Source organism: Macrobrachium nipponense, chromosome 36, assembly GCF_015104395.2.
Source record: "Macrobrachium nipponense isolate FS-2020 chromosome 36, ASM1510439v2, whole genome shotgun sequence".
In the NCBI taxonomy this organism is placed as follows: Eukaryota; Metazoa; Arthropoda; class Malacostraca; order Decapoda; family Palaemonidae; genus Macrobrachium; species Macrobrachium nipponense.
In genome coordinates this window covers 54,224,177-54,250,767 of record NC_087220.1, presented here as the reverse complement: position 1 = coordinate 54,250,767, position 26,591 = coordinate 54,224,177, and the positions used below count along the sequence as shown (strand labels likewise).

Here is a 26,591-nt window from a genome sequence, read left to right as displayed (position 1 = left end):
CGTGGGAAGGATTCTGGGTTGGCTTGTTTAATATAGTACAAAATTTGTTGTTTGATGCCTTTTAAGGAAATCTTACCACCCTTCTCCTGATGAATAAGGGACCTGAAGACTTTAAGGTTGTTCTACTCAAGTAAGCACTTAAGGAGTTAACCGGACATAGGGACTTGTCCTGGGGGAGTGGTAAGATTTTCCATGTGGTCCACCTTTCTTGTGGGTCCTCATTTTTGGCCAAAAATTGACGATCTGGAGAGAGAAGTACTTCTCCTGAGGGGAGGAATTCAATGTGACTTGATTCTCTCGAAAGAGCCGACAGTTCTGAAATTCTTGCTCCTGAGCCTAAACTTAATAAAAATAAAGTTTTTCTCAGGAGGGTTATATAATCACATGATTCATTATTTATTTCTGAGGCCAACTTAAGAACGTCATTCAAGAACCAAGAAACTGACTTAGGTCTCTCTGTGGGTCTAAGTCTAGCACCAGCTTTTGGTATAGAGGAAAAGTAAGAATCTGTTAGATCTATACCAAAACCAAACTGGAAGATCTTTTTAAGAGCTGATTTGGTAGTGGTAATTGTGCTTGCTGCAAGACCTTTCTCGAACAAACTTCTGAAGAAGGAAATGGCCAAATTTGTGGTCATTATTTGTGTATTTGAGCCTTTAAGAAACATGGCTAGTTTCTTAACGGCTGAGTCATATTGACGTAAGGTAGATTCCCTTTTATCTGATTCCAGAAATGCAATATTTTGGGGATCGATGTTAGCGTTCCTGTGAGCTGCAAACTTCAAGAAATCCATAAAGTTAGGGCTTTCTGAATCCTTGAGGAAGCGGACACAGTCCGTGTTTGAACTAGCTGGGTTAGTTTGGGATTGGGAATCCATAGGGGCCGGAGTCCTAATTCTAGGAGCAGTGGGAATCAATTGCTTTTGGGCCAATTGGGAGATACTAGAGCCACCCGGCCCTTGAACGATCTTAGTTTGTTCAGGACTTTCAGAAGAAGATTCACCGGAGGAAACAGGTAGATCTTCTTCCACGCATTCCAATCTATTGCCATAGCGTCCGTGGCATAAGCCAGAGGGTCCAGGTTGGGTGCCACATAGCAAGGGAGCCTGTGATTCGACTCCGTGGCAAAGAGATCTACCTGAAGCCTCGGGATTTTCTGACATCCATTTGAATGACTCGTTGTCCAGGGTCCACTCCGATTCTAGAGGGGCGGAGCGTGACAGAGCGTCTGCTACCACTTTTCTTACCCCTGCTAAGTGGGTGGCTGACAAGTGCCAATTGTTCTTGTCTGCCAGAGAAAATATGGCTATCAGGACATGATTCAGGCGACTTGATTTGGATCCACCCCTGTTTATGCAGTGAACTACCACTGCACTGTCTAGGACCAGTTTGACATGCGATTTCTTGTGTGGCCGGAGCCTTTTCAGAGTAAGAAACTGCCATGGCTTCCAGTACATTGATATGTAGCTGGCGGAATGGTAGGGACCAGGTTCCCTGGAACTTTTTGTACTGCGAGTACCCTCCCCACCCGCTTAGGGACGCGCCCGTATGGATCACTAGAGACGGTAGGGGGAATTGAAGGGGTACTGCCCTTGATAGGTTCTTCACTTCTGTCCATGGATGGAGACGTTTCCACAAGATCGCCGGGATAGAAGCTAGCTTGTCCCGGGACCTCCGGTTTGCTTTTGAACACCAGACCCTGTTTATGTCCTTCAGTATGGCTTTCAGAAGAATGTCCATGACCGAAGCAAATTGGAGTGAGCCTAAGATTCTTTCTTGGTTCCTCCGGGAAGTTTGGCGTTGTTTGAGAAATTGCCTTGTAGACTTGGCTATTTCTTTCCTTTTCAATGGCGGGATTGACAGAGTATGTAAATCCAAGTCCCATTGCAGGCCTAACCTCTGGAACCGAGATTCCGGTGTTAGTCTGGACTTGGTTTTGTTTATTTGGAACCCTAGATGTTCCAGAAATCTGATTACTTTGACCGTTGCCTTTTGGCATTCTTTGGGGGACTTTGCTCATATGAGCCAATCGTCTAGATACGCTACTAGCATTATTCCTCGAGACCTCAACTCTTGGACGACTGCTTCCGCCAGTTTCGTAAATATTCTGGGAGCGATGTTAGCCCGAAAGGCATTACCTTTAAAGAATAAGCTTTGTTTCCTAGCTTGAAGCCTAGGAACGGGCAGAAGTGTCTGGCTATTGGAACATGATAATAGGCATCTGTAAGATCTATAGAGGTTGTGACGGCCCCACGGGGAAGTAAGGTCCGCACCTGCGAAACGGTCAGCATTCTGAACTTGTCGCAAGGAATGAATAAGTTTAGGTGTGACAAGTCCAGGATGATTCTTCGCTTTCCTGAGTCTTTCTTTGGCACGCTGAACAAGCGTCCTTGAAATTTTAAGTTCTTGACCCTTGATACTACTCCTTTGAGAAGATGATCTTGGGTATACTCTATCAATTCCGCTGTTGGTATTTGGTAGAAATTGTTGGGTGGAGGAGGACCTGTCCAACTCCAACCCAAACCTTTGGTCACTATACTTTGAGCCCAAGAGCTGAACCCCCACCGTTGGCGGAAGAGGTACAGCCTCCCTCCTACCTTGGGACTCTCACTGTTGGTTTGCGGAGGGGCGGCCTCCCCGTGCTCCCCGGAAACCTCTGCCCCTGCTGGTGGCCCTGCCGGATCCTCGTTGTCGAGAGGCACCCCTGGCACGGCTGCCTCTGGCAACCTATTAAATGGCTGAAAGACCTGGGCCTCAAAAGCCGAGTTATAGGCTGGCGAGACAGCAAAAGAGGTTGATGGCTGGGGCTGTTGGGGTGGTTGAGTCAAAAGCACATACTGCTGTTGAGGGTGTGCTTTTGAAGAGGAGTGCTGTGGTACCTGGGGTACCTGCACTGCCTGGACCAGAGCCTGTTGTGAAGCCTGGAGGATTCCGGCTTACGTTTGGTTACCAGACCCCATCTGACCTTCAGGCTCTGGTTGACCTTAGAGGCCTCGTGCAGCACCTCTGCCACTACCGGAGCAGGGAAGAGGTCTGTTCCCCAAATGGAGGAAGCGATCAGCCTGTTAGGCTCGTGGCGGATGGTGGCCTCCCCCAGAACATGTTTCCTACAGTTCCTCCTCGCAACAACAAAGTCATAGAAGTCGCACTGCATTGTATGCAGTAACGACTTTGCCATGACCTTAAATAACGGCTCTTGTTCGTAAACAAGAGCCGTCATTTCCGCCATCGTCAAGGAGGAGAGTGACCTACTGAGCCTAGTCCGGGCGTCGTACTCCGTCTGGATTAGTGATTCAGATAGCCTGGGGAGCCTCTCGCTGCACAGCGTTGTGGCGCTGTCGGGTTTCAGCTTTCCTACTGTGAAGGTGGGTGCTGCACCCTCAAAATAATTTTCTGATCCGGGGATCAGAAGGGAGCTCGGCATAGGCTCATCCTTCAGAGCTGCCTGGTATGTAGCTTCCATTACCTTATAGGTAAGTGGGAGTGGAGTGCCTTCCACCGTGGTAAAAATGGTTAAAGGGCTTTTGAAGGCGGTGAGGCGAGTGTTTTCACACTCCCACTCATCCAGACTTCTCAGCCACGCCTGCTGCGCCTGTTCCCGAGGGAGGATGACAGTCTCCTTCGGGACTTTATCCTCTCGCATCATGGCTGCGTCAGTTAACCGGACGTAGCCCATGAATGGAGGTTGAAGGTTCTTGGGATAACACTTGAAGTCTTCCAACCTCCGAGTCCCAATACCTTCAATGGAGAGCATGCCGTTCACGAATGGAGCGTATGCCGCAATCCTCCACGGGTTGTTCGCTTGAAGTCCGGGAGTCTTGACGAATCTGGCATGACGGCAGGCAATGCTACCTGACCGGACTGAGAGTGGCCTGCCGCGAGCGAGTCCCTAATGCCCGTCATAGCATTCTCCTGGGCAGCGATCCTCTCTGTCAGGGATTGGATCGACTGACCCGAGGCCTCGACCGAGCTTGAAAGCTGGAGAACATCTCCTGAAACCTAGTGTTGACTAGGTTCCCAACGACGTCTCCCACCCTCTCCAGGATATTGGAGGAGAAAGCTTCGGGGTTGAAGGAGGAAGACTGGGCTTCTCCTTCCGAGACCTATGCTTAGGGGACCGCGGCGCAGAAGAAGACGCACCTTTAGGTTTATCCGCCCCGGGATGGTGAGCTGGGGACTTCTGGATAGAGGAAGGAGCTGACTTCTTTGGTAGCGACTTAGGCTTGGGTTTAAAGTCCGTACAGGACTTGACCTTGGGGATCATGGAAGAAGTTTTTGGTCGTACCGACCTCTGCTTCTCCGTGAAGCCCCGGAAAGAAGTAGATGTGGAAGGGATAGAAGAAGGAGGAGAAGGAGAAGGACTCAAGGAAAGCCCTTGAGCCCCTACAGGACCTGCCTCAAGTACACCCTTACCTTCGCCCATGACATCTACAGTCATGGGCTCCAAGTCAAAGTTGAGAGCCGCAACATCCTCTGCGACGTCCTCCGTCAGGTCCCCTTCCGCCGGGAGCGAAACCATAGCTTGGATTCCGGCGATGAGAGGAGCGGCAACTTGGGGATCCACGACCGAACCCCTCTTCGCGCCGGGGAAGACTAGGTCTGCCATGTCCTGGGCCAAGATGTACGGGCGGCCTTTGGGAGAATTCCTCCCGAAACCCCCGACCCAGGCCTTCAAGTTGGCTAAAGCTGCTGCCCTCTTCGCTTCCAAGCCCTGTAAGAAGGGTTAGAGTTAGCCATAGAGACAAGACGACTAAAGTATATGAATCAACTCAATTTGAAAATATGCACGTAAGTGAATATAATGAGCGAACGAATGGACTCAATACCGTTGATAATGGAGACTTACTTCGGTGGAAGCTTCTCCAACTAAGGCGTAGCAGGTGAGGCAGTTTTCATGGTGCCACACCAAGTAGTCGTCTACCCGTACGGCGCACCCGGCGTGGGAGCGGCAGACTTCATGTCCACAGGGATCCTGCAGGACGACATTACAGCCGGGTTCTTGGCAACAGATGACCTGTAAGTCAAAGGATACATGAGTATCATGACAACCTCCGGGGAGGTTATAGAACTTAATGCTACAAGTCTAATTTGTAGTAGGCGCCGGAGTGGAGCCTACCAACAAGGGAATATATATATGTATGCATGCAGTCACATATGTAAAATATATAAAGGTTTACAGCGCCGGAGTGGCTCTGGAGAACCAGACCAGTAATACCGGTATGGCCCTGCAACTATATCAAGGTAACTGCTGCACTGCAATGCATAGCTCCGTGTTACTTAAGAGGGGGAGAGACTACTAGGTCAACTCCGCCATGGGGCTGGAGTATGCCGCAAGCAACTGCAAGAGCGGAAGCGAGACAGTGAAACAGAAACCCATAGAGTGACATTCCAGACATGTACAAGCTAGGTTGTGTGTAAATGCTATATATATTAATGGAATACCAACTGTACACATGTACGGTGGATGACACCCTAAGGCCGAGGCCTATGACTAAACATTCTCAAGTTAGGTCCGCTGTTGGCCGGAGCTGAAACCGCTGGAGCGGAGAAGATGGTGAGTACTTAGGGTGGTATGGGGGGGAGGGGATACAGGGGGCTGGGGGGGAGGTGGTCCCGCCTCCCCTGCCTGGTGGCTCACCGTAGTACGGTGAAGGGAGGGAGGGGGAGGGTCCCCAAGCACCGAGCAAAGCGACTGAGTACGGCAGGCCCGAGCGCTGAGTGTATCCACCCCCACCTACCTCCGAGAGAACTCCCCCTCTCATGCGGACTCGGATAGCTAGCTGCGTAGCGAGCGAGTCATCACTCCACCATGGTGGGTGGGCATGGTGGGGAGGGGGAGGGGGAGAGGGAGGAGGAGGGAGGAGGTCAGCAACGGGGTGGCTCGTACGTGATCAACTGGGAACCTTCCCAGCTGGGTGAACAGACACGCGGTGTGGAGGGCCAATTGATCACAAGGGGCCAACTGGCCATGAAGTCGCACATAGCACACAACAATAAATAACCTTAGAAACATATATATAAATATAAAATAAATAAATATAAGCTAGACTAACACGTGGGGAGAAAATAATAACAACAGCGTAAGATAAGGATGTCCAGGAGGGGTAGGCTAATCGCAAGTCTGACGACTCGGGTGTGTTAGCCTAACCCTTAGGCGGCTAGTAAGTATGCTGTACCAATTATGGGGGCAGGAGACTAGGAGCCAGGACATAAAACGAAGGGACTATACTCTGTTTTTTTTCATCTGTCAATCCGCCTGTGGTGTTTTTGTATGGTAACACTGCGTCCCCGGCTTTAGATAGTTACATTCAGCATACATTCAACGATTATAATAATATCCTATTTCGAATATTAACGATGTAATTCGCATACAGTAAATTATTAAAACACTTTTCAGTTGCAAATGTACACCCAGATATCCTTTTATTTACCTAAAACTTACAAATAGCGTAACTATCTAAAGCCCGGGACGCAGTGTTACCATACAAAAACACCACAGGCGGATGGACAGATGGAAAAAAACAGAGTATAGGTCCTAACGTAAGGGAGAGACTCCTAACGAATCGGGATCTGACTAGGCTAGGCTATGATCCGAAACATGCGGTCGGAGTGAGGGGGACCCCATGAAAGACTAGACTGAATAAAATTCAAGCTGACTGCATGAAAATCACAATAAAACAGTTATGGAATAATAAACAAGTACTGCTAAGGTAACTCTGATGGTATGGGAGACCAAAAGAGTGCGGGAGCCGCCATGCAGTCCGGGAGAGAGAAGTCGGCGCGGGAACCATGAAGCTCACGCTACCTTATCTCCTCCTAAACACAATAAAATGGGTGAGATCTGCATAATTGAGATCATAAAACCATAACAGCAGTACTTAACTTGAATGCAGTAGCTTGATCCATCGTAAAGAGAATAATCCAAATATGTCAGCGCAAAAACACAGCACAAAACAAAGATGCGTATGATGGCGGTGACGCTATCAAAAGGAATGACGTCAGAGGCGCTCACTGTAGTAGTAGAGGGTAGCGGGGCTATAGTTCGGCTCCTCTGTAGTTGGGGTTTTAGCGGAGGAAGAAGCTAAATGGCAGGGTACCTCTGGTAGTGGTTTTCACTCGCTCTTTATATATACCGACACCTTTTATTAAAAGGTGAACGAGCCATTTACCTTGGCACTAACGTTTCTCTTTTTCTCTGGTATGAATAGCAATATTTATACCTAGAAATAGTATCAAAGGAACCTATTTCACGGAGCGACACAGGCTGAGCCCAGAAATCGCTTTTGCCCTCCCTGCGCCAGCAACCCTCAAGACGCCACTGGCCAGTACATACGTTATCTCGCCTAAAAATTCCTGTTTTCATAAGTGTGCACTTTTATGAGGCAAGTTCATTATCACTTAAGGAGAGAATTCCAACTATTACTTCTAGTAGTGCTAAAGTTTATTGGGAATAGCCCTGATAATCCATCTCTACACCATCAAAAAGGGGATTAATAAAACACACAGATTAATAGGAATGATTTAATAAGGCACCCATTGAGGAAAATCACATGGGGAACAGTAATGAATACAAGTCTGACAGTTTCTGTATGCAATACCATCCCCCCCAAAAGTACATTGGAAAACAAGTGGTTAATTTCACTTACCACACAACAAACAAAGCACACGCACACAAACTGTCAACACTCAAAGAGTGCCTGCACAAGTGTTCAACAGTCCTAATGACAACATTTATAAGTAATGTATATATACACTGTAGTCATCAGAAGTGAAGATCTTGCATCATCATCAAATGAGTGGACACATACTCGAGGTTAACACTTCAGTCGTTCACTAACCTACAATGATACAACTTCTGTATACAATATGTTACTCATCTGGCAAAAGCCTAGCATAGTGGAGAGAGTTCATATTAAAAAAGCACTCCAATCTACTGTATTAGGCTATACTTCCATAGCTCTACTCCTTCATTTGCATATTGCATCTCAAGTACCAGCAACTCATCTTTATCAGGGAAAAACATGGCGGTCCCAATACCTGTGCACATAAATGCAAGAAAAAAAATGTCAGGTGATTACAAAGGAAAACTATGATATACAAAAATGCAAAGAAGAAACTTAACTTATTATCAGAATGGTGAGCTGTTTAAAAGAATGTCAAGTGGCAAACCTCAACTTAAAAAAAATTACTGAATGAAAACTGTGATTAACTTGACTTGATTGTTGCTGACATTTGGGATGGTGCCTAATCATATACAATAGAAAGATTTTACGAACTTCTTGCTAAACTTTTACCCAAATTTGCCAAAAATTCTGCAAAACAACTGTACATGTGTTACAATTCTACCATATTTTAATTGTATCTATTAACAAATAATCAATTCATGAAATACTATACAGCCTATGATAAGTACAAAACAATAGGTTTCATTGAGCAAAACAAAAATATAAAGTCTCTTAACTCCTTCATAAATTCTTTATCAAAATATCTTATTGGTATCCATAATGAGTTGGGACAAACAATTCATTTCTTCAGTAACAGTCCATAGAGGCACAATAACATTATTGTGGCCATTGCTGACTAATAATACTGCATATATATCGAACTCAAATGTTTGAAAACAAATTTCATCAACTTCAAATGAACAAAAAATTTAGGGGAAAATTTACATCTGTGTCTGTGTACAGTTTAAAAAAATGACCCAACAACCTCTATAATTTGGCCAAATCAAGAGTTCATATATCAAAAAGCTAAATAATGAATAAACAAGGAGCAAACATTCAGCAATAAAGTTTTAGCCAATCACCATCAAGAGTTAGGGTATTTGACAATTTAAGATTCCATCATTTGAGTATAGTAATGCTCTACATTATTTGAGATATTTAACAAAAACGAGAGAGAGAGAGAGAGAGAGAGAGAGAGAGAGAGAGAGAGAGAGAGAGAGAGAGAGAGAGAGAGAGAGAGAGAGAGAGCATCACTTATATAATATAAAAAGTAAGAAATCTGGAATGCTCCCATATAAAAAAAGAACTAATAGGCATGGACAATTCTTCATTATTTTGATATGTTTACATGGTAACCAAAATATGATATGTCATTGCTTACAAAAAGGTAACTACAGTTTATAAAAAATCTAGGAGGATTTTGAGTTTTCTAATTACAGAAGTATTAATCGATGTATGCTAATTAATATATAATTTAATTATTCAGTTCACTGGAATGTCATGTGGAATGTAATCGATCTTTGGAAGAACATGAGTTCTTTATGAAATTACATACAAGCAGACTCAGCATTAAGTACTATATAACAATTCTTATTCTATCATGGGGATGTTTGATGTTTAGTTTGATCTTCTGTACATATATATACAAAATCTGGTTAATATAATAAACATACAAGCTTCATTTATCAAATAAATGACACGTTATTCGGTCTTTCTAACTCACTGAATATATTTCCTTGGCATTAATTTTAATAAATGACTTCACCTGCAGGATAAGCAGGTTTAGCTCAACACCATAAAGTTCATGATTAGCCTACATTTGAAACGCACAATCCAGCTCCTATTGCAATATTATTACTATCACAAGTTTACACTGGCCATCAGTATGTTAACTTTATACAAGATAACCACAACAATATGCATTTCAGAGGTTGTCTCTTAGATATAACAGCCAAAGTTTGATTTCTCTTGCAACAGTGAAATATAACAAATATTTTAGGAGCATGAGGTGTTCAGAGTACTATACAGTGCATATTAAGAAAAGAAAAGAGAAAAATTTTAGCACTGAATTGTACTTTTAACTCAATATCATAAACAAACTGTGTGATTAGTCAACATTGTGAAGCTCTGAATTTGGCTTTATGCATTTCAAAACTAGACTCAGTTTAACATAATGAAAATGGCAATCTCAATTTCAATATCTGGTTAAACCAGACTAGTATATTACAAAAATAATTCAAGAGTTTTGGAATGAATAATCACATCCTTTTATAACAATCAGAAAGTAGCAATTAATTAAAAACAGATGGAAAATATCACTATCTACCCTGTATGAATAAAATTACTATGACTGCACACATTTTATGATGATGCATAAAAATGCCATTATTTCTAAGCAAGTTTAGCAACTTTAATCCAATGCACTTAGCTTCTAAAGCTTGTCCATAAGTCAACAACAGCTGCAATGATAGATATATTAATACTGTTAAGGATTTTTTTTTTAATAATTATTGTACATAATAAATCACTGTTCCATGGCTAACTTTATAAGTACCATACTATATTCACCAGTATAACATTCATGAAACCAATTTCATACATTAGTGCAAGAAATCTACTGGGAACAGTAGTAGTACAGAACTTCTGTAAAGGAACAAAACATAAAGGTTTGGTGCCATCATCAAATTTCAGAAGTCTCAGGTAAATTACTCACAAGCCACAATACCTTAAACAGTTAAAATAAAACTTTAGTATAGTACAGGAATAACATACTGGTGATACTTTGACATGCTGCATTTCACACACAAGTTATTTCAAACATTGGGAAGCCTGCTATAAATATAGTCCTTGCTGGCTGCATAGACAACTATGATAGAACTTTTAATTTTATTAGACAAGAAGTAACTCAAGGTTGTAATCATACAGTACTGCAATCTGTTTTGCAATTTCTTGGAATCTTTAATTTTCCTGATTTTCTTTGCAGATTTATGACAATGTGACAATGTCTGAAGCTATATAGTACTCTTAAATCAGTACAGAAGAAAGCACAATTTCATTAAGTTCAAAGAACAGCTACTGTGTTAACATTTCAACAGCAATATTTCTCAACGTCAACAAAGATGTCAAACAAGCCTGTTTTGGCAATCATACTTGCGGCATTATGAATAAAATCTATACTTTTCTGGATAAATCATTTTACAACCATTATATTTCATTGTGATACCATTACAGATATACATTAATGTATGCATGTACTGAAATCTGAGAAACTAAAAACCAGAATTGAAAATAATACCTGTGTATCATATTTCAACAATGATTCAATTTTCAACACAATTTCAAAATGAAAACTACAGTTTCAAGGGTGCTTTTCTTGATATTGACATGAAAAATGGCCTAAATTTCAAACAACCTCAACATAAAGTAGCTATATAAAGAGATCATGTCTATGAATAACTCATTTTAAGACATATCAGAATGCCACATCATTAGAGGTGGTCCATGATAGTTAATTGAAAATCCCATACATATTAGTTATGACTGTGGCAATATTTGGAAGACTTCCCTTAATGTTTGCACAGAAGATTACCAGTTTCCTTCAACCATTAACAAGAAATTAACATCACCATAAGATATCTAATAAGATACCTGTTTCATATTGATGTACTTCATAGAAGTTGTAAGATCTTAATTCCTTGTTTTTTTGCTTAACTGATTTCAAATGAAAAATCCTACCTCTTGCAATTTCTCATATCATCCATGTACATTAAAAGATTATAGTCCTTAATCAATCCCAAGCACCAATAAAGAAATGAACAACATTCAACAATGTAGCAAAAAATAAGCATATAATACAAGAATGAGGTAAATACATGTATATAATATTAAAATTAACCAATATCCAACACCAACTTTCATCCAGTCCCAAAAGGAAAACCTGATAACATACAAACTTAATTAAAAGGATTAAATTTCATAGACATAACTGAATCATGGCATTTCTAGTAACAGGACTGAATAAGGACATTTTCAAAGAAATCTATAATAATAAACTATATGACAATTCTTTGGCCATACTAATTTTCACTTGATAATTAACATGAAAAACTTAGTACATAATCTTGTTGGAATAAAGAGGAAAAAGTCTGAATAACTCAGTCTTGTTAATAGTGATGTCCCTATAATGAAATAAAAAGTAATAATTGAGGCACACATGACACTGGCTGTCATAACTGGCACAAGACTGGAAGGTGGTTCCCAGCATCCACAATAAGAAATCTACACTCTACACAAGTATAAATGCATAATGCCTGACATATGCTCGATCAGCATTCATGCATATATCCCCATTTCACCAACCACACCACATTTTCATTGCAAAACAGCAAAATCACTGAAAATGCACATACTAGAAACTTGCAACAAAGATGAAGACTGGCACAGTTTGCATTCTCTCTGCAATTCCAGAGAGTCTATTTCTAAGAGGTTGATTGGTGCTTTCATGTCACTTCTCTTCTGTGTGGTAACCAATTATACTACTGCATTGCAATAATCAAAGACACTTCAATTTCTGGTGAAGAAAATTTAAGTGCAACTGCAGAATAACATAAAACCCATGTGTAAACATTTCCTTCTGTTTTGATGTTCCTTCACAGCAGAATAGACAGGCTATAAGATACAGAAGTCACAACCATCGTCAATCAATATTTCCAAGCACAGGTATATTGTTCAAATAGTTCCTCTGACTTCACCAGTATTTACCCTCTTCAAAATCAAGAGTCAGTGATTCATTTGATTGGAAGGGAATTTACCTTGAACCTTGTTGGCAGAATGGCAGTTTGCTCTATCAGAATAATACAAAATCAGCAATTCACACAAAAGAAGGAATAACAATAGGAGAAATGCTTTTCTAGTACCTATTCCTTGTTTCAGATTCGTTATATTACGGAAGTGCTTAACATCAGCACAAAATAGAAAATCACATATCACTGATATATTTTTCTTGTAATAAATTAATACACAGAGGCACTTGGAAAATATATATAATAAAAGCAATATAATATCCTTTAAAATTAAAGCAGTTCTCATAGCTTTTTTGAAGGATCATAATTCTCAAATTTCCACTTTTGTCTTGGCTCATTCAAATTGCAGTCTTCCATAAGAAGTTTCTTCTTGTCAGCTGAAATGGCCAAACATTTCTTGCTGCTACCATGGGTAATTCGATTCGTCTGAAAAGACAAAACGATTTCTAGTGAACACCACAAGAAGTTGAATATAAAGCTCCTAAATTTATATACATTTATCCAGTATGCAAAATAGAAGTACAATTACATATAAGTCACAAGATAAAATAACTACTAGTACATAACACACAATCAAAATGGTTTGTCAGTACCAAGGGAATTTGCTACTTTCAAATTTATGATAGTTTGGCCTTAAGGAAATACCAATTCATTAAAAAACCATAGAACAATGGAAATGAATGTTAGAGTAAATATGAGCTGCTTTAAATAAAAAATTCCTTGTCTTTAATTTTATAATATTTACTGGATAAAATATAGAATTCCTAGATCTTGATTTCTAGATACTATGAAAGGCTAAATATCACAAGATGGTTAGAATATCAAGTAATCACAAAGGAAATGCCAAATTAATCTAAGATGCATGTTTAAAAGCTGATCTGAGAAATAAAATGCACTATATATGTTGAACCAACCAAAACCTTGCTTGGTTTAATGTTTCAAGGTAAAGTCTAAATCCTCAAATACTGCTCGAGTTTTTTCTTCAGAAGAGGATTAAAATATTGGCTTACCTCGGGAGCATATTCCCAATACTGGTTCCCCTTAGAGCCATGGCAAGGATACAAGATGACGTCTTTTCCTGCAAAGTCCATGCAGGCTTCATCTCTTCGAATTTCTCCTTCTTTGCTTAACATCCAATACTGTAAAAATACCAGAAAATTACAAATTGACAATGCACAACACTTGGCAGGAAAATATTGATAAAACTCAAGATTCCATAACAGACTTTTACATAACAGTAAACCCTGTGATTTTATTTCTATAGGCCATACTTAATACTCTATGTGATAAAACAAACAGTTAATCTTTGCTCATTTTAACAGTAATCATACAGATTATTACATTCATTTATTTACTTGTAAAAAACTGTAAATCTTCATCAAGCATTACAAATTAAAATAAATATGTTGATAAGGCTTGTATATTCCCAACTTTAGTACTACGTGTATATTATTTAAAGACAAAATGGCTTTACACTAGTATTTTGAAGAGTAACACTTGAATAGTATATACAGTGGTCCCCCCGTATTCGGGGGGGATGTGTACCAGACCCCCCGTGAATAGTTAGAATCCGCGAATGTTTGGAACCCCTATAAAAATGCTAAAAAGTCTATTTTGTTAGTTAAAACAAGAAAAACCACTAAAAATTTTCATACTTGGTTTTTTTAATAGTTTTATCACAAAAAGTGCATTTTATGATGAAATTGATAAAAAAAAACCCAGGAATTTGTGGATATTTCTCATAGAAAAATACAGCGAATGCGCGAATTTTCCGCGAATAATGCGGGGAAAGATTCCCAAGAGAAATCCGCGAATGTGTGAGTCCACGAATCCGGAGAACGCAAATACGGGGGGTCCACTGTATTGCTATACGGATAAATTTGATTTCTGTCAAATTTCAGGGCATAATTTTTGTTGAATAGCAGGAGTGGTAAGTTTTACTTTTCTCAGTCAAGTAGAAAGAGAAGGCTAATATAGTTTTCTGTCCCTTAAAATAAGTAACATGTTAAATTGGGACACATGACATCAATCTTCCAAAACCATGTAGTAAAATTACAATTGATCAAAATGGAGCATTTGCATTACAAGGGAAGTTGAGTTATAAATTTGTCAAGCACTACATTTGTTATACCAAGGCACTTTTTGTGAACTTTATCTCGCAATCATATATACCAATATTCTAATACTTTTGATTCATCAATTTCTCATTTTCAAGTCATGCAAATACCCTTTGGACTACTGAGTCAGCTTGTTGGTAGATATCATACACTGCAGTCTACCAATAAAAGAAATTTCATTGTTTATTAAATAAGTCTCAACAACTATTTGAAATCCATTGTTTAAATAATTTCTTGTACTTTAATGTGAGGTCTATTCCACAGCATGTCCTCTCTCTTCAAGAATATTACTTAACAAAACACAACTACAAAGTAATCACACAAACAATTATGTATTTTCAACAAATGGAAAGATTTCATATATGATATATACTATATATTTTATCATTTCAATTAATGTAACTATGACCTTTGAAATGCTGAAGAATTATGATATTAAACCAGAACTTAAAAACATCTTACAAATTGACACAAAACAGTAAATTAAACACAAAAACTTTCAATTACCCAATTTATGAAAATGACTGTTTTAGAGACTGCAACATAAAACTAATGACATGTTGAAATACTATACTAATACACAATAATTATATAAACCAAAACTTTTATTCTTGGAGAAATACAAATATTTTCAAGTGAAAAAACAAAAACACAATTACCTGTCTATGAACAATGTATTAAAAACTATACTAAGCCACTATAATGACCAAGTTTTAAATTTATTTACTACACTGAATTATGCAGAATTGTAATACTAAGATTCATTAACGATTAATTTCTATGTATGTACTGTATTTATGAATGGTACTTTTTCCAACTTGCAAATTTTGTGGCTTGGCATACATATTAAACATGACAAAAAATCACATGCATTCCAACATTCAATATCTTGTGGCAAAGTTCCACTGAATTAACGATTATGTAACTACGAAAGGACGTAACACTTACCTGGTTACCACCTTGCCCATGGCAAGGCCAAAGTCCTACAGGTTTGTGGTTATCGTCAGGCTTAGCAGGCGAGTCAACACATTGTCCGGTTCCCAAGTTGTGGATCTGCCGCACATAGACAACACTAACTACAACAGCCACGATCACCATGCTTCATATATTACTGTACTCACATTCAGACAAGTCAACACCAAGATTCGAGGAGAAAACAAGCAAGGAGCCTCTAGAACCACATAGCTAGCTTATTCAAACAGGACTATATACTACTGCTGCACTGGATAATGGTTACAGAAGGTTTTAAAGAAAAGAATGATCAGCTGCCACTCTATACAGCGAAGCAGCATAACTAAAAGACAACAGGGCAAAATTCAGCAAAGATCAGAGAGGTTCTAACCACAAAGTCATTTTGGCACAAAAAAAAATGCTAAATAGAGCAAATTATTCTCTCATGAAAATCTAGGAAAAAACTATAAATAGTTACAATTGCAGGTTGAAAGATAGTATCAGTTATTGAAGTAGAGCATAAAGCTTATTCCAACTTCAAATAGACTAATCTACACTAGAAAGCATAAGTCTGTAGTAACATCAATGTAGAATATTTCTCAAGGGTGTACATCAATATAAATGAAAGTCCTTAATGAACAACTACTTATTATACAGCTTTGTCCTAGTGTAAAAAACATTACTTTGGTCTGGTATAAGTAGCCCCTTCCATAGATAGAACAAGAAATCCTATGGTTATCCTAATATGCTCACTTCATTACTATTACTACTAGTATCAGCAACTGCTTAGTAGAGAAGAAACCCATTAACTCAGTTCTGATTAATAGTTGTGCTAAGTCAGAAATTCAGTGGTAGGCTAACCATTGTCTAAAAACTATTCCACTTAGGCTACAAAGGGTTCTATAATGTACTGCAATTAGGAAGGGGGAGGGGGGGAGTAATCATGAATATATCATCAAATTTAACATCTAATAGAGACTGATCTGACTACATACAAACATCACAACTACTTACAGCAAACATTAAAAATACAAATGGCTCACTACTTTTATGGAAATATAGTTTACTTTTTGACATTTAACAATAACTATGGTAGCTATGACAAAAACTGATCAAAAATAAAAAATTTCCTTAAAAATATTCAATCACTTATGATAAGGGATTTGAAAAATACACATTAAACAAAAACAATGTATCCCCCAACTCAGATCTCTAATTTGTAGCAGTGAATGGTAATTTTTAAGGTTCAAAATACAGCATACAGTAAAGAAAAATCAGATATTTGTATCAAAAAGTTAATTATGTCAGTGTAATAGAAATAAAAAGAAATTTAAAAGTGTCATGCAAAAAATATCAAAAGCATGCAAAAATCTACGCATTACACAGCAATTCTCAAAGCTTTGTACAGTTGCAAATGCTTACATCATGCACAGGACTAAATCATCTCCATCTTATCAGCACTCTAGCATAACCAATTGAAGTCTAAGAAAGCTCAGTATAATCAGCAAGCAAAAAAGCATCATGCAAACCTGTTTGTTTCCCACCGTTTGTTGGTTCTTGGGCCTTCCAATTCTGCCTATCTATCCTGTAAGTTCTGTAGGGGATCTGACTACATTTTGCAACAAACAAAGTTTGCTACAAAGATTACATTACACAATATTTCTTTTGCTATTAAATTACCTGGTTACCCCCTTGTTTGTGGCAAGGGTAGAGGCCAACGGGTTTGTGTAAGTTAGCCCTACGTGCAGGGGAGTCGAGGCAGACAGAACCACTTCTACCCAAGTTGCGAACCTGTTTGCAAGGATGATATAGCCCATAGACATTTTTAATTCCCCTTCAGAGAGCTAATTTTATTCAAGTTCTAATAGGGAAAAAGAGTATCAATATTTACAAAACTTCAGTGTAACTAACAGATTTAACAAAATGATGTGTTCTATGAGAAATCTGCTTTTGCAATACTGTATTAACAAGTTTATCATGTTTAATGAAAGTCATCCTTATCAGTCCACATCAAAAGTATTAAGTCATTTAAATCTGTCAACTAGTTTTAAAGTCATTTTAGCTAGTCGAAGGTACACTATTGTAATGTGAACAATCTGTGTATTGTATAATACAAAAAGCCATGTGAAAAAGAAAAAGTCTTCAGTAAAAGTAAGGTCAATCATAAGTAAAATGACTTTCTCAATATAACGAATTCTACGTCAGAGACTGATACCTTCTAAACATAAGCAATATCAGTACTGAAGAGTGAGATTTTGTGATAATGAAGAATCAATATTACAGTATTACACTTTCTCTGCAAGTCTAATAACAACTATGTAGTACAAGTAAATTGCTTATAAACTTGATCAAAATACCTAAATGACTTACAACTAGTAATTGAGGACTGCATACCTAACAAAAGTCACTGTCGAGTACTATAATTTTTTTCTGAAACATCAAATTATTATAGTGATGAAATGACAGAGTACACATCCATCATTTCCTGGGCAGAATAATGCTTTATGTATGAAATAAAAACTCTTCAGAAAACTAATCTGTCTCCCTTAGTAGTGTGATGAGGTAATACCTTAAAATTTTCATATACGTATAAATAAGCTATGACCTATCACATAAATATTGCACTTTGAAAGTTATACTGTACTTATGAAACTTCATATACACTACACCTACTACAACAAAATTTATAGGGATCTCTCATTTTTTATTCTTAAGCCAACATGTGATGTAGTTCCCATATTTTCCATTACTGAAACAACCTAAACTCTACTAGAAAATCTCTTCTCTATGTGCAACCTAACAGCTATTACCTGGTTGTTCTTGGTGTATTTTTTAACACAGGAAATCTTTCTTAAGCTTTTCTTGATGCATATACATATGTCATGTATAACTTTTTTCATTTGTTTCATACCTCTTATATATGGTAATTATTTCATAACAGACACTATGTCCACACATCCTCTGATGTTTTAACTGTGCATTAATCTATCTGTACTTTTCTTTCTAAACAACTATTGTTAAGCCAAACCTTATTCAGTTTAGTTTATTGCTGAAAACCACATTATACTTAAATATGTAGCTAAATAAATGTAACTAGACTGTCACCAAGCATATCTCGTGTCAGTGACAAAAATCATGCCTAATGCAGAGGTATCTGAAATGGTAGTCCCATCCCTTTTTTAACTTATATTCTTAATCATATAAAAAGCTTTTGTGCTTTGAGGTATTCTTGTTTTTAATTCTTCCTTATTCCCTACTAATTCACAGCTCTTCTGTAAGACTATCTAATAAATACGTTCTGATGCATATTCGCCTAACTCAAATATGATATCTCTGGACTATGGGAAATCAATTTCATTTATTTGTATAAGAATGATCTGCTCTGAGGTAAAACCCTATTTCACTAAGGATGTAATGTCAACTATGTATCAGTTTCTAATAGGAAGTGTGACAATCGTGCCTATGTAAGCCTCACAGTCATACATACTAACTTATAAACTGTCTACGGTATTTTAAAAAGTTGGCAACATAGGTACCAGAACCTATGTTCTTTACTTTTTTCACTTCCCTGTAGAGGACTGCGCGTTACAGTGTACCTTCTATGGCACACATTAGATGATACTTAAACCTTCTCTAGAGCACCATCCTTTTGACTGCAACTATATTGTTTTCTGTCCTGTACTTGTCATCTGTTCCCTATGGTCTTATTTCACTAGCCTGTCTAACTTTAAATCTATTTTGGTCCATATTCAATTTTCATTTCAGCAAATGCTACATCACTACATGTGAGCCTCAGTGGAGCCTTAGCTATGTGATTCAGATCTTGCATTAAATTACTTTACATGAATGATGGCTAAATTGCTTAGTTTTGCAAAATTATTGTCATAAATCTGAAGCTGGCATAAATTCACATTAGTCACTATGTTTTTAAATACGCACATGTACCTGTGGCAGAGTAATAATTATAGTGATCAAAATGTCATCTGAGAAGACAGATATCTTTAAGTTGGAAGGAACAGAAAGGTTGTATTAGCTGGTACACCTGCACGCCTGACATTTTTGCAGTTCATTCACCCGTCATTCATGTTAACATGACATAGCAACAAAGCTCCCATTCATTGTATAGTATCAAGCAATAAAAGATTTTGCCTTGACCACACACATTCTGAATCAAGAAAAATTGGTAATAAGTTTATTTTAATTAAAGCAAACTTGGCTGATGAGAAGTGTTCATCAACTTTACGAAATATCCGCAGCATATGTAATTTCTTATATATTTGGAATGTAGGAATAAAAAAATTCAAGCTATATGGTGTTCCCATTGTATTTGCAGGTGATAGGTACCAGACACCCCCCCCCCCCCCCCCCCCTCCCTGCCAAATAGCTAGAACCAACGAGTAGTTGAAACCCCTATAAAAACATTTAAAACTGCCTATTTTGTTAGTTAAAACAAGAAAAACCCACAAATAAGGTTCATACCTGGTTTTTTAATAGTTTTATCACAAAAAGTGCATTTTATGATGAAATTGATAAAAAAAACCAGGAATTTGTGGATATTTCTCATAGAAACATACCGCGAATAAGCGAATTTTCCGCGAGTAAAGGGGGTATGTGTTCCAGAGAGAAATCCACGATTATGAGTCTGCGAATCTGGAGTACATATATGGGTGTTCACTGTAATCAATACTGCAAGACATGGTAAGCTAATTGGATCACAGACTTAATAAAACTAAACTCTCACAGGACCGACTTAAAATAAACTGTCATTTTACTCTATAATGAAAAGACCAATAAGGCATGGTTGTCAAATCTGACCTGACTGCATGATTACGACCATAAAGTAGTTGAGTAAAACTGCTAAGTGACAGTAGACTCCCAAAGGCCTCACTTGAAAGATTCTTAGAAATGTCTTACATCTAAGACCAAAATTATGATTGTGAGATCTAAAGCAGGTACAGCTGTACCCTGTTAATCAACTGTTGGATCACGCCCCAGTTAAAGCAAATAAAATTTCTTAATGAAGGTACTATTACATTTAAACCAGAAACATATGCTTTTTTGTTGCTGTAAATATCTACATATGGTCGTCTTCCCAGTTATCGCCCTGTTCTATGGTTTAAAAATTAAACAAGAATAAAATGTAACAACTGAAAAGTAGTATACAAGAAATTTCTATCTGAAATAATTCAAACCCCATAAAAATCCTAACAATTCTTGAACTTATTGAGCCCAAATGCAATTACCCCTGTACTGTCTAGCATTTGTGATTACAATAGAGATTTAAAAATAAAGCACAATACAGCATGTATTTAAATAGAAATACTACACCTGAGATAAAACTACTTTCTTTTTTATATGGCTACCTTTACATCTACTTTTCTTTGCTTGTCTTGCTACCTTTAAATCTACCTTTCTTAGCCTGTCTTGATGCCTTTACATATATACCTTTCTTTGCCTGTCTTGATGATTATTATTATATTATTATTATTATTATTATTATTATTATGTATTATTTATTTTTTTTTTTTTGCTCTACCACAGTCCTCCAATTCGACTGGGTGGTATTTATAGTGTGGGGTTCCGGGTTGTTCATCCTGCCTCCTTAGGAGTCCATCACTCTTCTTACTATGTGTGCCGTTTCTAGGATCACACTCTTCTGCATGAGTCCTGGAGCTACTTCAGCCTCTAGTTTTTCTAGATTCCTTTTCAGGGATCTTGGGATCGTGCCTAGTGCTCCTATGATTATGGGTACGATTTCCACTGGCATATCCCATATCCTTCTTATTTCTATTTTCAGATCTTGATACTTATCCATTTTTTCCCTCTCTTTCTCTTCAACTCTGGTGTCCCATGGTATTGCGACATCAATGAGTGATACTTTCTTCTTGACTTTGTCAATCAACGTCACGTCTGGTCTGTTTGCACGTATCACCCTATCCGTTCTGATACCATAGTCCCAGAGGATCTTTGCCTGATCGTTTTCTATCACTCCCTCAGGTTGGTGCTCGTACCACTTATTACTGCAAGGTAGCTGATGTTTCTTGCACAGGCTCCAGTGGAGGGCTTTTGCTACTGAATCATGCCTCTTTTTGTACTGGTTCTGTGCAAGTGCCGGGCATTCACTTGCTATGTGGTTTATGGTTTCATTTTTCGTATTGCACTTCCTACATATGGGAGAGATGTTATTTCCGTCTATCGTTCTTTGAACATATCTGGTTCTTAGGGCCTGATCTTGTGCCGCTGTTATCATTCCTTCAGTTTCCTTCTTTAGCTCTCCCCTCTGTAGCCATTGCCAATTGTCATCGCTGGCTAGTTCTTTAGTCTGTCTCATGTATTGTCCGTGCATTGGTTTGTTGTGCCAGTCCTCTGTTCTTTCTGTCTTTCTCCTGTCTCTGTATATTTCTGGATCTTCATCTACTTTTATTAGTCCTTCTTCCCATGCACTCTTTAGCCACTCGTCTTCACTGGTTTTCAGATATTGCCCCAGTGCTCTGTTTTCGATGTTAACGCAGTCCTCTATACTTAGTAGTCCTCTCCCTCCTTCTTTTCGTGTTATGTATAGTCTGTCCGTATTTGCTCTTGGGTGTAGTGCTTTGTGTATTGTCATATGTTTCCTGGTTTTCTGATCTATGCTGCGGAGTTCTGCCTTCGTCCATTCCACTATTCCTGCACTGTATCTGATTACTGGCACTGCCCATGTGTTTATGGCTTTTATCATATTTCCGGCGTTGAGTTTTGACTTGAGTATCGCCTTGAGTCTCTGCATATATTCTTTCCTGATCGTGTCCTTCATCTCTTGGTGTTTTATATCCCCTCCTTCCATTATTCCCAGGTATTTGTATCCTGTCTCATCTATGTGTTTGATGTTGCTCCCATCTGGTAGCTTTATCCCTTCAGTTGTCGTTACTTTGCCTTTTTGTATGTTGACTAAGGCGCATTTTTCTATTCCAAACTCCATTATTATTATTATTATTATTATTATTATTATTATTATTATTATTATTATTATTATTATTATATTATTATTATTATTATTATTATTATTATTATCTATTATTATTATTATTATTATTATTATTATTATTATTATTATTATTATTATTATTTGCCTGTCTTGGTACCTTTACATCTACCTTTCTTTGCCTGTTTTGCTTGTAAATTTACAAAGTAAATGAAAAGACATACCCATTCTATAGCCTTATAATACTATCAGAACTTTAATAACTTGGAACCTATGCTATCATCAGATACATCCCTCCAAACTTCAAAACAAGCAAGTAAAGAAAAAAAAATGAGGACTTTTAATAATATAAAATTCACACTAATCAACCTTGGAGTATGAAATCGTTGACCAACACGGTTGCCTTACTAACCTCGTACAGGTATATGCAAGGTGGAGAAGCACTACTTGATGCCTTTAAATAATCACTACACTGCTCTACTTTACCATTTACCCCAATATTTGTCATCTCTACCTTACTCAGAAAATTTAAACTGACAATATTATACATCTATACGTACTATGGTTACAGTGTTCTAATACTATAACCAATAGCTGTAACAGGATAGCCTATCCTATTATGTGACTAATGCAAGCTGTATATAGTTCAACTCTGAGATCAATCCAAAATGAGCAGGGGTTCTTATACAACGGTGTTTTGAATGAAATGGCAAAAACCAAAATACTCAAACCAAATTAAATCTACCCTCTCCTATGTTACACACAACACAAAATACACACAAAATTTGTATGAAAGCATAAAAATTCAAATGGAAGGGCTAAGAATGAAGTGTGTGGAGTCACTATCAAAGAAAAAGAATCAAAGTAAGGAAGCATATGTGCAATAACTCCCACACTCGTGTTAGAAGCCTTATTTTTGTCAGCCCATAACCAAATGTACAAATACAAACAAAAGCACATTACAATTTTTTTCCTGAACTGAACTAGTGTACGACCACTAAGGACAACTAGTTCAAACAGGTCAAGCTTGAAACTTTAAAAAGAACTCCGTAATAGAACTTTTGTTAATACTGTACTAAGAAAGTCAGCAGTCACATGCAAAAGAAACTACAGTTGTATAGGGTGACAAAACTAAGTGGTGTTAGCAAATAAATTTCCAGAAAAAGAAACGCTGCAAATGATATTCAAGAGTTTTTGCCAAAAACTAAGAATAACACTACTGTATCCCTTACAATGAAAACAGACTTATTTCTCTACACACCTTGAATATTTGCTAAGATTAACGCACAAAAATATTAGTATAAGACAAATATGATACATAAAATAATACGTAATTACATAAAATAATGTTAATATCTGAAATAGCAAATGTGATCATGAGACACAAATGAGGAACAGATGTCTCAGTTGCAATGATTTTGAAATTGTAATAATACTGAAAACCAATGTATATAATTAAACATTGCAAAGTGATATAAAGAAATTATATTCACTAACCACTGATAAGCTCTGTCATTCCTATATACTGTATGTCTGTCAATTCTTTATGTTAGAGATTGTTGTATTGTATTATGTACAATGTTATTTTTACATACAGCAACCTTATGTGATGAGTAACTTTTAAAATGATACATATTCTACTTTTAAAAAACATTAAAAGAAACAATGAATAAGTTATCTGGTTATTTTTCCAGAAAACGCTTCCAGAATTATTATACGTATCAATATTGTATGCACTATATTTTTAAGGTTTTACAGATGAGAATTTAAGAGCATTACTTTAAATATGAATTTTTTAATTTCAGCAAAATAAAAGATTTTGTGTCATTAAAAGTATATTACCATGACTCGAACAAATTGTTCTGCTACATGTACCAAGAGTACAAAATTAAGGACAAAAATGAGTAACAGGTTTTCTAACCATCCAACATTAGAAATTTACTCAAAATGATAAAAATTAGGAAACCATTCCTATCAGTGTAAATCTCTCTTAAAAGTTCAGGTGCTTTAGAAAACTTTTACTGACGATACAAGGATGTCTATATGTAACAATGTACGTACTAATAATGATTTTATTCCACCTCAGTCTTCCACAAAGCAAATAATAACTGCTTTACAGTAATATCATCTGCTGACTTGCAATAATACTTTACAATTGCATTTCAATGCAAAATGTCTGACAAATCTTAATAAAACAAATAATTATGTGATAAAAAATTACAACATAAAATATTTGGTAATGAACAAAAGTGACAATCTTTCCAGTAGGGATCACGTCTGGTATAAAACCATAATACAATATAAAGCACCTGAACTTTTGTGTATTATAGTAATTTTCACACTATACTGTACATATCTTATTAGTGACAGTAGTCATCTTTTCTTAGCAGTTACTAATATATTGAGATAATGACTTTCAAATTCATATCAAAACAAATTGTGTAAAACTGAAGTGTTCAACTAAAGAGTAAATGATTATACGAACTGTGTTAGCAAAACAAAACAAAGGCAAGTTGCTTCAATTCACAATTGCCAAGGAAACTTACCTCGCCTGAGGCTACAGCATCACCAGGTACAAAGAGCTCTGGATAAACATTATCTAAATACCACTTAAATGATTTGCACCCCAGATCTTGACGCAACTTCTTCCGATCCGACACATCGCCAAAGTCACCCTGCAAAACAAAACCTGTTACTTCCTTGTCATCTTGCATAAAAAGTAAATTCAACAAATAATAAAATTCATATAAAGTTTCACTACATTAAAGCTGCATTATGCCATGTGAATTATGTGAAAAATGACAAATTTTTAATCAATTTGTATTTTTCATAGCTAACAAACACACAAACCTTTTCCTCAAATGTTCCTTTAATGAGACAATGTGAGATGTCAAAATGCAAAATATGAGAGAGAGAGAGAGAGAGAGAGAGAGAGAGAGAGAGAGAGAGAGAGAGAGAGAGAGAGCAATGTGATACGATGAGCAAGTACAAAGGCTTAACAGATAAAGACAGAATACTATTACCTCAAAACCTTGACAGGATTAACCAAATCAGACTCAACAGCAAAGATATATAAAATCTATCATATGGGCATAATTCATAAGATCAAAATCATTCCACATAGTTCATACTAATTTGGCTTTTGTTCATACAATAACAGATGGACTAACTACATTCATATTATACCGACACCTTTTATTTAGGTGAGCGAGTCAGAGACTTCTGAAGTGTCCAATTTAGCAGTTCTCTGGTATTATAGCAATATTTTACTAGAAATAGTGCTAAAGAGGACACATTTCACTGGGCGACACGGCTTCCTTGCCCAGAAATAGATTTTTTCTACGTCAAAATCCCTTTTCTACTAACAAGCAGCACAATACCAATCATCTACTTGAATTAATTATTAAAAAGATTTCACATGGCAAAGACAAAGTAACTGGTGGCTGCTCAAGATCTTTTCCTCTAGCTAGCATTTTAATTAACTGATTGGAATACCAGTACCTCTAAAAGTGGTGCATACTGTCTGGGGTTTGCAATCCCTTGCTTAAAAGGTAACAAGCACAACTTTCTTCATTTCTTTCATTATTTAGCTTTCATTTATTACTGTTGAATTTTATACACTCAATTCCATACTGATTTTAATGCACACATTATGTGGCACTCAGTAAAATTTCTATTTTTTTTTCAAATACTGTATTGGAGTTTCATTCTGTGGAAGCTTACTAGGTAAGTTTATGAGCTTTAGGTTTTCAACTAAGAATAACAACCGTCATAATCATCAACACTGATATTTTAACATCAGATTTCAAGGGTTAAGTATGAAAGGAGTTAGTATCTCCACCGTGTCATAATAATATTAGAGTACAAGCACAGTGGTGACCTTATATTGGCGTTGGATTGTAAAAGCTAGATTACTGATAATGTGAAATCCTGATCTAATTACATCTAGAAGGACAAAAGTCAACTGTCATCCCTCCTCTTATGAAGGGTACCATTAAGGTTCTTTATAAGGTTGTTTCTACCTCAGCTCTACTGCT

The 26,591-nt window shown here is 37.4% G+C and overlaps 1 protein-coding gene across 23 annotated transcripts in view; it reads right to left on the bottom strand.

Annotated features, from left to right (window-relative positions):
- Window positions 1-7,506: 7,506 nt before the first annotated feature.
- The window catches only part of LOC135203661 (putative polypeptide N-acetylgalactosaminyltransferase 9), a 322,597-nt gene continuing 303,512 nt past the window's right edge, over window positions 7,507-26,591 (bottom strand). For 20 of the 23 annotated variants that reach the window (XM_064233527.1, XM_064233525.1, XM_064233523.1 and 17 more), the window contains exons 9-12: window positions 25,101-25,229; window positions 17,274-17,384; window positions 13,536-13,664; window positions 7,507-12,951 (exon numbers count right to left, since the gene is read on the bottom strand). In XM_064233527.1, coding sequence (XP_064089597.1) covers window positions 12,808-12,951; window positions 13,536-13,664; window positions 17,274-17,384; window positions 25,101-25,229 — 513 coding nt within the window. In that variant the 3' untranslated portion in view covers window positions 7,507-12,807. Of the gene's footprint in view, window positions 12,952-13,535; window positions 13,665-15,590; window positions 15,696-17,273; window positions 17,385-25,100; window positions 25,230-26,591 lie in introns of all 23 variants that reach the window. The other 3 variants (XM_064233545.1, XM_064233542.1, XM_064233543.1) reach the window with 1 other exon arrangement.